Source organism: Pteropus medius, unplaced genomic scaffold (genome assembly GCF_902729225.1).
Source record: "Pteropus medius unplaced genomic scaffold, Ma_sr-lr_union100, whole genome shotgun sequence".
Taxonomy (NCBI): Eukaryota; Metazoa; Chordata; class Mammalia; order Chiroptera; family Pteropodidae; genus Pteropus; species Pteropus medius.
Window position 1 is genome coordinate 10864189 of NW_024349800.1, and position 14031 is coordinate 10878219.

At 29.5% G+C, this 14031-nt stretch overlaps 1 protein-coding gene across 2 annotated transcripts in view; it reads right to left on the reverse strand.

Annotated features, from left to right (window-relative positions):
* Nucleotides 1-14031, reverse strand: part of KLHL1 (kelch like family member 1) — a 273818-nt gene that overhangs the window by 65109 nt on the left and 194678 nt on the right. For both annotated transcript variants that reach the window (XM_039886823.1, XM_039886824.1), the window contains one exon: nucleotides 10326-10512. In XM_039886823.1, coding sequence (XP_039742757.1) covers nucleotides 10326-10512 — 187 coding nt within the window. The remainder of the gene's footprint in view (nucleotides 1-10325; nucleotides 10513-14031) is intronic.

Here is a 14031-nt window from a genome sequence, read left to right on the forward strand (position 1 = left end):
CATACAGCATTTTAAAGTTATTCCCCCCACCTAATTGCAAATGCTCAGGTTTCTCTGACACAGAATTCTAAGTGAATCATTTTCTTATGCTATTGAGTTAAATGCTTTAAAAATTATCCATTTATAAAATTACAGTATGAAAGCTATTCTTTAAAAGTTCTCGCTAAAGCAGTTTGTCTAGGTCAAGCCAAGGAAGTAAAAATCAGGTCAAAATGGTTAATTGCACCTATCTATTTTACTTTCCATTTACACCTTTCAACAATACTAATAATGATACAGCATGATGAAACAAATTCAGGATAAAATAATCTGGCCAAGTCCTTTGAATAGAAAGAGAAATATATTTGAAGTTTATCCTTAAGTTAGATAATTTTTGAATTTTAAATATATGAAAATCCAAGGTACACATTAAATATTAAAATACTATAATATATGCTTTATAATAAAAGATTCAATAAAAACTCAAAAAAATTAAGTTTTTATTTTATAGTTAAGAAGTAGAGCTTTCCTCTCTTTTATGTTTTTATCACCATTATTCTTCCTATTATTAGCCAAGTTAAGAAAATTTGCTTTGAGTTCACACGAAAGATGTAGGGCTGTCTCATCAGACATCTGGCTTTTTGAAAATCATTAATTGACCTATGAATGTGATTATGCTGTCAACAAAAAGGCTATGCAAATCTGGAGAAATAAAGGATGGTTTTAATGCTTCTCCTGTTCACTCAGTCACTATCTAAGGGAAGAGTTGCTGCTCTTGTGGTCTTGAGTGCCATTAGCGTACTTGGATGTATCTTTAGGCTCCATTTAGTGTTCACAGCGATCATGCATAAGATGATAAACAGAACAATGCAATAATGCAGTTTTCTTAGTGTTTTCTCCTTTTACTTCAAACGAATATCAACTTGAAAAATTGAAACTATTTAGTTTCTTATAAATGCCTTCTTCCTAGCCAGAGGCCCTCTGCTTGCCTGCTGCCACACTGTGTATAAGAAGCTGCACTATGGCTGCTGTGTGTCAAGAAGAGAGCAGTGCCTCTCATCGTCTTGATTCTCCTTCAGCCAAAACAAAGCAGGGCTGCTTCTCCATTAGGCTTGTACCTACAGCAGGGCCTTGCAGTGGCTATCAGTATCATACCCTAACATTCTAGTTCTCTTTTTCTGTACCAAGCAGCATAATTCTACAGTCTCCCCCACATACAGACAGTCTTTGCTTTGCATGGTTCTGATATGCACGAATTTTAGTTACCATGGTTTAGTTAAATAACACTAGCCCCCCCACCCACAAATTTCAGTTACTACAATATATTAACTGTGAGTAATTTGCATAGAGTACAAACGGCTACTAGCTCTTCAATCCACAATCACTACTTAAATAACAGATGTACATCATGATCATGACCAGTCATGTCATTTCTTTCAAAGTCTGCTGGTGATTGATTATTGCACTTCTGTTATTGAGTTCAGACACAGGCTAATGTGTTACCTTTTAGTTTTCTGCTGATAAACACACTGTCATTTTACCTCCCCCTCCAAAAAAAATTGGATAATTGAAGATAGAATTGGCCAACAAAGATATAAGTGATATAAGAAAGAAAGGAAAATGATAATGCCAGAAGTAAAATTACAGGAGAATCATTGACTTCTGTACTTGGTTGGGGATTGCCTCTGGAGCTTCAACCCCCATTCTGTACTTGTACAGGCTTCCTGTACAAAGGCAATGCTGTCTGTACTTGCTCTTACTACCTCAGAGAATGCTCTTAAGCAGATAAGCAGGTAGACCAGGAAATTGTTTACAGTGGCAAAGTGTAAACATGCACAGAAACTGCCCACTCAGCCAGTAAATTAGATTTGGATCAAGCGAGTATGACATTTGGCATCATGGCTTTCCTAGAAATACAATATAGAGGTTTAATATTTCTATAACGGGGAGTGGGAAAATTTTCCTGTAAAGGGCCAGAGAGCATAAAACATAGGCTACAAATGTGGGTCTTCTTATGGGTCTCTTTGTTGCAACTATATGGTCATTATAGAGTGAAAGCAGCCATAAACAGTGGGTGAACAAGTGAGCAAGTCTCAATAAAACTTTATGGACACTGAAATTTGAATTACCCAAATATTCACTAAATGCATCATGAAATATTATTCTTTATTTGATTTTTCACAATTATAATATAGAAAATTATAATATAGAAAAACAAAGCTATACAAAACAGATGGTGGGCTAGATTTGGCCTGTGGACCATAGTTTGCCAACCCATGCTCTTAAAATACCAATGAAGCATAAATATTCAGAGAAAATGGTACTTAACAAATGTTTATTGATCATAATAAAGTCAAGAAGTCTTTATTTTAGAAACAGGTTGAAATTCCAGATAGAAATTTGTATATCGTGTTTCACTTATCAGAGTGGCCTTTTCTAGCCAACTTTTATAACATAGCAACACTATCTCCGCATCCTGATTCCTCATCCTGATTCCCCTTTCTTTATATTTCACTATAACTTATCATCACACAAACTATAATAATTTGTACATGTGTTTATAGTTTCCTGAATATAATTTAAACTACAGCAAGCCAGGAACATTCGCTGTTTACCAGCATTAAGAACAGTGACTGGAAATTAGTAGGTACTCAGTGAATACTTATAGAAGAATTAGGTAATCCCAAAAGAGTTAGTTAGTTGATAATCTAACTAGTTGATAATCTAATCTAACTAGTTGATAATCTGGGAAGCCAAGAAATGCTGAGAAACCAGCATTTTAATCCAATTTTATAATTAACATTTTTTAATTATTATAACATAGATTTAAAAACAACAAAATCTATTTTTCCTAAAATAGATTTGAGAGTTAGGAAATATTAAATAAAATAAATATTAAATAAAGTAAAAAGCAATATTAGCAGAATTATCAGAAAGCCACATTTTTTTTCATTCAACATGTGAGCATATATAAGAATGATTTTAATCTAATAGAATTATAGTTAGACTGCCAAATATATGATATCATCAATTATTTATGCCTATACATCAGAGGTAAACATTGAAATGGTCACCTGTAGAGATTCCTTTAAAGAAGCCACTTGAAAGCAAATTGTAATTATGTACAAAAAACATACCTCTAACTGGACCTTATGACAATAGACCAAGCAAAGACTAAAATTAGTATAATGTGAAAATAATTTATTTATATGATGTTATAAAATATACTTAATTATCCTTATATTAAAAATCACTGTTTTAAAATCCTTATTCAATGAAGATTAAATAAATAATGAATTATTGAATTTCTGATGCATATAAGATTTAGAAAACAATGGCTAATATTGAGGGTTATAATATATATGTGTAAATCAGATGTGCAAAAGCTTTTTCTAAGTGATCTCATATCGTTCATAAACTTCCTTTTAAAAGGAACTTTGTCTTGAAGTCAAAAGCTTACTACTGAGACCTTTCTTCTAATCTAGATTTTTTCTGTGAACCTTAAAAGCCTCAGCCTCAGTAAACAGAGGCTTAAGTGTGAACAAAAATCATCAGCAATGAATAATATATAACATTTCAAAATATTACTTGCACCATTATTTATTGAATAAACGTCAGTTAAGTTTTTATATCTGTCCTTGTCTTGATATTGCTCCAGAGTCCCAAATAAATATGTAATATTATTCTCATGATACATATGAGAAAAACTAACATTTGGAATATTTAATTATCTTGCTAATGATTGCAAGGCTCATACAACTCTAATTGTTTCAATTTTACTAAAATGGGTAAATGTCATTGCACCAAAAATACCTGGGTTGTCGGTGAAGAGTTAAGCCTCAAAGTCTGTATATAAATCCAAAGTCCTGAAATAATTAATTTAAAAAAATCCCTTATACGTCTAATAAATGCACATTAACCTGGACTGAGATAAAAATGCACATGCACATATAGCTATATTTTCAAAAGTTTAAATCTAGTATGGAAATGTATTTTTGGTTTGGAATTTTTTTATATAATTTCCTTTTATATAAAATAAAATAAGTAATGAAAATACAACTATACCCCCCACGGGACACAGACACTGGGATGTTCTGAGGCATCAGCATTCTCAGTTCTCCCATCTCTTGCTTACTCCCGAGGATTTCAGATTGGCATCACCCTCGCCGTTAAAATTCTTCTCTGTCCCTCAGCAGGTATGGCTGGATTCCTTGAGTAGTATGTATAATTAATATGCCTCCAGTGTAATAGAGTAAATTAAATGTGCTTATCCTCTTTGGTATTTATTCATGAATTTTCTCTTGCAATTAAATCATCTCTCAGTGGGTATATCATTGTGTGAACAGATCATTATCTACAAGTGTACATTAGTATTTCTAGACCACATTAAGGCTGCATGCTCTTAAAAGAATTCTTTAAAAGTCAGGCATCAAGACTACCTGAGTACGAAACATAACTAACATACAAATTTTTTAAAAGTTTTACATTAAGTAAAAATGCATCCTATAATTTGGTATATCAAAGAATATTTCATATGCATAAAAGATGCCCCAAATCCTAGGTCATTATTCCAACATGTGAGATGTTATTACTATTAGAACAAAAATTGCAAAAAAGATAAATAGATTTAGTAATGATTAGCCATAGTAAAAATGACACATTTTTGTGATTTAATCATAATTTTGCATAATTTTACTTTTTTGCAAGTCTTGTGTCTGCTGCTTATTTGCCTTTTAAACATAAATGTGTAGTAGCTACAAAAAATACTTGTACTTGATGGTTCACAAAAGCTTTATTTACAACAGCTAAAACTGGTACTATCCCAGGTGTCCACCAACAGGAAAATGGATACACAGATTACTATTAAGCAATTAAAAAAAGAATGAACTATTGATATACACAATACCATGGATGAATCACCAAAATATTATACCGATTGACAGAAATCTTAGGTAAAAGTGTATGGAATGTGTGAGTCCATTCAAATGGAGTCCAAGAATAGGCCAAGCTACTTTAAGCTGGAAAAACTTCAGAGAAGCTGTCTTTGGAGATGTGGGAGCTGGGGACTGACTAGTAAGGGAAATGAGGGAACTTTCTGGGGATATGGTAATGTTCTCTATCTTGTTAGATATTTGAATATATATATATATATATATATATATATAGTTAGATATTTGTATATATATCTGTATTTGTATATATTTGTGTATATATATATATTGTTAGATATTTGTATATATATATATATTGTTAGATATTTGAATATATATATATCTATCTTGTTAGATATTTGTGTATATATATGTGTGTGTATATATATGTATATATATATACATATATATATATGTGTTCCAAAACCCATTTAAAGGTACACTTATGATTTAAGCACTTCACTCTATGTTAATTTTGCTTAAAAGCTCCAAATAATTTTAAAATTAGTCAATAATATGTGTTTAGGATAAGGAATATCTATACCTACAACTTGTAAATGCATTACAAAATTTGATATATGAGTAGAGGAATGAAAGATGGATAAATATGTGATAAAGTAAATGTAGCATAATATTAACTATAAAATCTAGCAAATACATGGATGGATGTACCCCATATGATTCTTTTAACATTTTTATACATTCAAAAATGTTATAATACTTTGGGAAAATGAGAATGATTAAAAATATTATGTTTTCAATATAACTGGATCGGTGTAATAAAAGTGGCAAGCATTTTATACAAGATATTATAGAAGTGGTACAAGTAAGGATAACTGAGAAGCCAAGAGTGGGAGAATACTACCGTAGGGTTAGACAAGCAAAACAGGGCCACAGAAGGAGAAAGACTCTGAATCTCATGACAATGTATGTGCATGGGGAGTACTGCAACTTACGTAGGGCTTCAAATCTGAGGAAGTGAGTCATGCAATTTGATAAAGATTAGAGTTATCATTTCCAGACATTTGTGATAGATGCAAAACAGGAAAAATACTGCCAGTTAAATTTGGAATGGTAGGTGGAAAAGGACAGATGTTGCATTGCACGAGTGAAGGATTTTGGGTTCTAGCTGAAGGATGACAATCTCAAGAAGGTTTTAACTTTATTATTTTATTTACTTGTTTGTTTTAATGATCACTCTCAAGGTGGTAATAAATTGATTTGGCAGAAGTGAGCTGAATGGGTGGTATTGGAGGGAGACTGGAAGTAGGGAGATCTTTACCTAGCTTATTTATGAGTTGTAAGAAAAAGTAAATCCGTTTGAAAAACACATGCATTATCCCAGGCCTACAGGCGTAGGTGATAAAATTTCACGTGAAGTAGTGGAAATGCTGATGTAAATTAGACAGTCTCTGATAACTTATTAGCTATGGAGGGCTGAATAATTCTGGTGACTAAAGTTTAAAGCCATATTAGATGAAAATAATGCTGGTAAGGTATATTTGAGAAGATTAATAGTGTTTTTGATAGTAAGAAATATAATAACCTTGTGTTAATTATAGAACTTTTATTTAATAATTATGCCATGTATTTAAGCCTAGAAATACTCGATCACAGAAAAATCAGAATTTTATATTTCATATTTAAAAGTAGCTTTTTTCACATGCATAATTTGTTGTTTGAGGAAATAATATATGCATAAAAATTAAATGGAAAAAATGAGTATTTCAGAACATTTGTAATAAGACTTTATTTTAAAAGGAATCTATTGAATGTGACCTTATAAATTTGTATTTGTGTACATAAATTTTCTGAAAATTTAAGCATATATATTTCTGGGACATTTAAAAATACTAAACTAATAGTTTTTTATACCTAATTTGAAAATAAAATTTTAAAATATAGGCTGAATTTTAATGCAATGTCTATTATATTTCATTTTGATATGTCATTTAAAAAAGCTCATCAGAAATTGATCAAATAGATAATTTTAAATTACGGATAAATAGTTAAAATATTTATAATTCTGTGTACGTAAAATTAATTTACAAACATGAAAGAAAAGTAAATATAATAGAGCACATTTAATTTTTTCAATTACCTACTTTTTTATATTACTTCTTTCTCCTTAAATCAAAAAATAAGTTTTATTAACTGGCTTGGGATTTTTTGTTCACGCACTATGTTAGAGAGCTAGTTATAAAGTTCAGCTAAATCTTAAAAATCATATATTAAGAATTTATAGTGTGTCAAGCTTTTGTGCTGGCATTTAGAAAGTCTCTCAGCACATATCAGTAATAGGTTAAATGTGGGCAAAAGGGTATAAGAAATAACACAAATTTTGGAATTATACAGATAACTAGATTAAAACTCTTCCTTAACTATTTATTAATGTTAGAAATTAAAAAAACATTTTTTTAACTTCTGTCAAAATGATCAAGAATATACTCTCAACACAAGCTTGTTGTACAGAGTAAATGAAATTTTGTATATGATAGTGCTTGGAAGTAGGTATTTAAAATATATGTCATTGATGAAACAGTTTTATCATTTCTAAATGATCAGTTACGGAGGACAAATATCATACGTTCTTAATATATTTTCTATTTGAAGGGTCCTATTGTGAAAATTATTTAGGTAACAGCAATCTTCTATTTACAAATCTTCCAAAGATTTAAATATGAGAAGAAAAGGCAAAAAGAGAGAGAATAGTGCTCTGAATTTTCATAATATCTACAGAAAATATGCAAGAATTGTATGCATGGTTTATCAATCCCATGAGATAACATCTGAATCCCAGTTATCATGGAGCTGAAGAGAAATCCAAGGAATGTTTACATAGCCCATTCTAAGGCATAATATAAACATGCAAATAATTTCAAAAAACTACACTGAGTATTGTACATCATATGGTATCGTATTGTATTATTCTTCAAATTACTGATGCAAAATTAATTCCATATTTTTGATAATTTATATTTTCTTTTTTTCTTTTACATTTTCATTCCCTTTGCCTCAATGCTTTTCAAGAAAAGACAATTTTAAGATAAAATCTTAGTGCCCATTTAGAGATAACACAAGTTAATAAGGTGGAGAAAACACTCTGTAAGCAGTAAAAGCACAATGCAATTTCAAGAGAGTACCTTGAAAATGTCCTAGTTGCTCTTTAAATACTTGAAGCATTGGATTTCTAGAAATTTTTGCTTACCAAGAAAAATAGGTTCTTTTATAGTTTGTTATAAAGTGTTAGATTTTTATCTAAGTTTATGGGATAAATTTAATATCCAATTCTTATAGGGCTAAGTATATGCTAAGAATTTCTAAAGATTCCTTCGAATAATTTTTTTCTGTTTTATTTCTGATTTAATCAGGATTATCTTTTGAAACCTCCTATTTTATCACATTCTTTTAAGCCTCTACCTTACTGGAAAGTGTAACAATAACTAAATTGTTAGTATTATTCAATTCCAAAATAAAAGAGATCCATAATTCCTAACAAACTACATTAAAAAAAATCTCTTTTGTCTCAAAAGATTGTAAGATTAGAGAAATTAAAATGCTGGCAAACAGTTTAACTCAATAGACTACATGTTCTCATGTTCTTTTGTGCTATAACAATTGTAACTAAAGTCAAATTAGTCATGCCTTTTGGTTCTTTAATAGTACAGTGACTTTTGTACCAGTGTTAATTTATTATTTTTTCAGTCCTAGTCGCAAGATGACCAGATTCAATAAATTTTTTCGATTATTTTTTTATTTAAAAAACGTTATGTGTAGATTTACAAATACTTTGCTCTTGTATGGGCACTTTTTCTGTAGCATACTGTGTTCTTTAAAAACAAATTCCACTCATTTGTCCTTAAAATTTGATAAACATGTATAAAACCATTACCCATTTATGAAACCTGAGACTTAGATAAACAAATTTATTGATAGTCACAAGAAATCAAGGTATTCACTTTTACAAGTAAAATGAAGATATTACAATGTTACAATAAACTTTGTATGCTTCTACTCCAAGAGATGGCTAATGATGTCAGGTGATGCATGTTATTAAGTATTTGTCACTCTCATGGGGACAACATGGATACAGGTTAACAGGTTTGTTTTCTTAGCTTGAAAAAAAATTCTTTGGCATTTTAGTTTAATTTTTTAACTACTTTTTGGTTAGATTTGTATTCGATATTCTGTTTTACCACTCTAAAAAAGAGGGTCATTAACCACTCTTTTCTTTGAAAACTTCTGACATGTTCTCTTAAATTAATAACACATATTAAAGAGAGAGGAATGGAGGAGAAGGGGAGGCAGGGAAGGAGGGAGGGAGGGAGAGAGAGAGATTTTTCTAGTTCTTAAAGCAACATGTTATTGACCCCTTTTAAACTCATAGTTATGCTTTTTTAAATATGTTAATACTCTAGTGCTCATTCAATGTGATGAATACTAGAAATCAACATCCCAGTAAATAGAAGTTAGATTTTTCAAAACATTAAACTAGTGAAAGGCATCGAGACCGAAATGGGAATGTGTCATTTTCTATTGATTATATAAATTGTTTTCTAATTATATAAATTATTAGCTGCTATTTGGAATCTTACTTCACAGAGATTGAGGTAAGTTTTGTTGCTTCTTTCCGATTCTTTCAAAACAAACTCCCTTAGTAGGGGTTGAAAATGTGATCACATTCTATTGTTCCCAACTGCATTTTTCACATGAGCATTAAATACATTATAGACAGTGATATCACTAATTATACACAAATATATTTGTCTTGTGTACTTGTTCAAGAAAATTAAGACCCACATAAAGGCTGAAGAGGACAAATGTTAATGGAGTTATTCCACTAAAAATAGTAAGAACAAAACCTTCACATGTAAGTGTTCAATTTTTTAACAAAACATTCACTCTTTTGAAGGGAAAATTTTATAAAATAATTAAATTTGTAAATTATAAATGCCACAGTTTTTACACTCATTTATAATTGTCTATTTATTTGTCTAGCTTCTGTATGATATTCTTAACTTCTCAAAAGCAGAAATTCTCTTTTAATACTACACTCATCAAGAAAATACCTGGCTCATTACACTTCCTTTACTCAGAATGAGAATATCGTTCTCAATATATCCAACAAATTACTTGGCCTGTGTTTTCTAAGAAAGTGTTTTAAATCCCTTTTTCATTTCATATAAAATTTATACATAAAGCACAAAAGATAAAGGATTTAAAGATGAATAAGAAACTGAAGTAGCAACTACATACTGAAAGAGGTGTGTTTTTAGTTGTTTCCTTAATCTTAAAATTTTAATGGATAAAACTAAGTTTATGTGAAGTTTGTTGATATTATACAGATTCCAATGTTAAAATTGTGCCATGATATGATATTGGGTATATGTTATATATAGATCTAGAATCATATACCTTTGTTGTTATCCATTCCTCCTACAGCATACAGAGTTCCAACTGTAGATTTTCTGGGTTTAGTTCTTGGACTTTGCATTAAAGTTCTTCTTTCCGGTAACAGATGATATTTCATTGCTTCCAGAATCAGCTTTTGACATTCCAGATCATTCTTAAATAATGCATGGTTTTCTAGGTCTGCCAATATCTGTAAATAATATACAGTCATTATTAATAATGCTTTCATAGGAATAAACATGTCAATAGTTAAAATGAGAAGCTTAATGTTTATGATATTACCCCTATGTTGAGAGGTATGCAGGAAATAGTAAGAATTAATTACATTGACAAGTAAATATAAGTAAAATACATGCCTTTTAAGAGAAACAGAATGAATGTTGTTTTTGATTCAATATTGTTTATCATTTTACTATACAGAATATAAAGGAACTAATTGCAAGAGATCTCTTTTTTCCATTTTCTTTCATTTTATGAAACCCGTTTATAAATCAAATATAGTTGCCTATGTTGGCCATAAACATGTCTGGTGAGGAAAATTGAAAAGTACCCTTCAACAAATTAGCTCATCACAAGCCTATTATAAATATTTGTATATTCTAAGATGTTCTAGGTATAGTTTAAGTGCTTTAAATAGTTTAATCAGATTAGAAAAATATGTCAGTAAGAATGAAAACAAGGCAAAATAATAGTCTCCAGTAGTGAAACTAAATTTTATACCAAAATTCCCAAACCTGAGAGAACAATGGAGTGCAACAGGCACTTTTAAGCTATGTTATGTCTCTGCCGCACCGGGTTTTCATCCCCACAAAATTTTCTGCGTACATTTCTTTGAACACATCTTAAGTATGTTTCATTTTCTTCTTCCTCTGTTGCTCTTTATATTCTCATTTTCCTCAATCTTTTAACATCACATTCTTTCTTAATCAACCAATGTGTCATTTTGAGTGACAGTTAAATCTGTTACATAGATTTAGAAAATTAATAAGTAAATTAATAAAGAAAATGTAACATTGACTCACTGACTTTTTCTCCTACATTGGTAAGAAACTGTACCACATCCATACACTAATGTTTATTGAATGAGTAAATTAATATATAATGGCAATGTATAATTAATTAATTAATTTTAACGCTATAATTCTAACCTTAATTAAGCTTATTTAGCCATTATAATACATAAATTACTGTTGGAGGTGCCAGAAAGAATATAAACACATATAAGATATTATATATAAGATGTGGGAAAGATAACAGAATAACTCTGAGATTGAATAGGAGTGTATTACAATTATCAGATACTTTGGAATATAGAAGAGAAGATGTTTAATTAAGCTCCAAGATAAGTTTCCCTTCTTGTATACTAAACCTTAGTTGCCTTTCTACCTACTTTTATTCTGAACACTAAATAAGAAAAAATAAATAGAAAAAAAAATGGTATGGAATAGGATAAGAGACCACTAGTGGAATTTTTTAAAAAGGATTACTGTTTTACACTTTCAGTAATTTTTTATTTTTAACCACCAAAAAGATATCTATTTTAACAATGTCCCAGTGGTCTTTATAAACTTAAACAAACAACCCTGAAAACCTGAGAGAGGTATTTTAATATGACTCTTGGTCATTTGCATGTCAAAATACATTTTTCTTAAATCTAAGCCTTTCCCTTTCCTTAAAAAGTAATTAGCCTTTACAGTGATAGCTTTGTACATGTCTGGAATTATCTCTCATCAATTCTTCTTTTCTTTGTTCTTCTCAGCCTTTTTCACCTTGTATAGGAAAATTTGGAATTACTTGATCATAAAAAACTATTGTCAGGTGTACACTCTAGGAACATCTTATCCAGATGTTCCAAATTCCAACAGTTTACAAATTCCAGATAAAAGAGGAAAACCTAAAGGAAAAATTCCAAAGATATGTATTTCTCTTCTATTTTTCCTTAGAAAACTATAACTCAGAATCAAAATGTTTAACTGGGAGTTTGGGTAATGGCTTAGGTTTTAAATAAGTAGATTTATGACATAGTTGTAAACATCTTTAAATCTTGGCATATGAGTACAGAGGGTCATTTACATTAAAAAGAGTTCATATACTATTCATGATATTTAGATGACTCTTTTGACCACTTAGGGTTGATTAGTTTTAGCTTAAAATGAACTCTATGCTTTCTTGATTTTATCATCATACACAAATAACTCTGGCACAATATTTTAATAAATATAAGACTTAATTTTCATTTCTAATATTTTAAACTCCTGTACACTAGTGGTATGGGTCCAGAAAGCAATAATTAGTTTTATAGTTTAGGAATACCAAAATATAAGATTGCTTAAATAAAATTTCAATAAATTATGTCTTTTATAAAGATTTAATCTTGTGAATTCTTGCAGTGCTACATGTCAAGAAAACTTATTGTGTTAGCTTACATTGTAATTTTTATTTCTTTGGACAACTTTAAAGAAATAGACTAACATTAAATTAATTTATGGTAATTCTTGAATAATTTTTTGATTTCTAAGTAAGAAAAAGTGACTAACATTGGTCATGAAAATATTTCTATGTTTCTAGTTTCACATATATATAATGGATATAGATGAACATAATATGTAACATGTTTTAAATGTTAGTTTATATGATAAAATTTGTTAAAATGAAATAAAATGTGTGTTCTTGGGGAAAAAATGATTTAGACAGGACTTGTTTTCCAGTTTCTAGTTTTCTTTGTGGTTGAAAGATAAAGGTCATTCAGATTAAATTATGCTATTAACACAAAAGACTACAGAGAAATCAAAATATACATACAAGATAAAACATCGTTCATTATTTCTTAAGGAAAATGTTACAGTTTAAAAACTTTAATAACATAATATAGACATTCATGATAAAACTAAAGCTAAAAACATTGATTTTATCATCTATTTGAATAGCTAAATATGTATCCTAAACACATACACGCAAAGATATATAAGGGTTATTTCAACATTTTTATGAACAATAAGTAATTTTAAAAGAAAATTTAAGAAATTCTATAAAAACAAAGTGTCAGAAGCCAGTCAACTCTAAGTGCTTAGGATTATAATAATTTCAAGTAATATTTTAAAGGAAATTAATTTCTCAATGTTCGTAGATATATGCATAATTAAAAATATTATAAATTATTTATTTCAAAGTATGGCATGGGGGATATACAAAATAAAATTAAAATTTGTCTTTCTATAAAATGACCGAGGTATTCTATACTTAAATAATATATTCCATTTTATTAACAAAACAATGTATAAAATTTCTTAACTTTGTCATACTCCTAATCATTTGACTAAATTCTTCATTTTGAAAGAAAATGTATTCTTCATAAGCATTGTTACTTATTATTGCCTGTTTTATAAATTTTTACTTGCAATTATTTCTTTCTTATGGAGGCTATGACTTGGGTCTGTATTTCATCTCCTCTGATAACACTTTTTAGGATTATTATTTCATCCATCCCAAAGTCAGACTCAAAGTCAGAATAATAAAATGGTTAAGCTGCCTTTGAAACTTGTACTATCTTTAGATTTCATGTAATGATTCAAGGTTAACAGAAATATTGCCCCTATCTAGAAAAGGAGAATTGTGTTTCTTAAATTCTTCAGTTCTTAATGAAACCGAAATTATTGTGATGGCTCTTTTTTTGTCAGACTTAGAAAACATGTCAATATGTTTTAGCAAT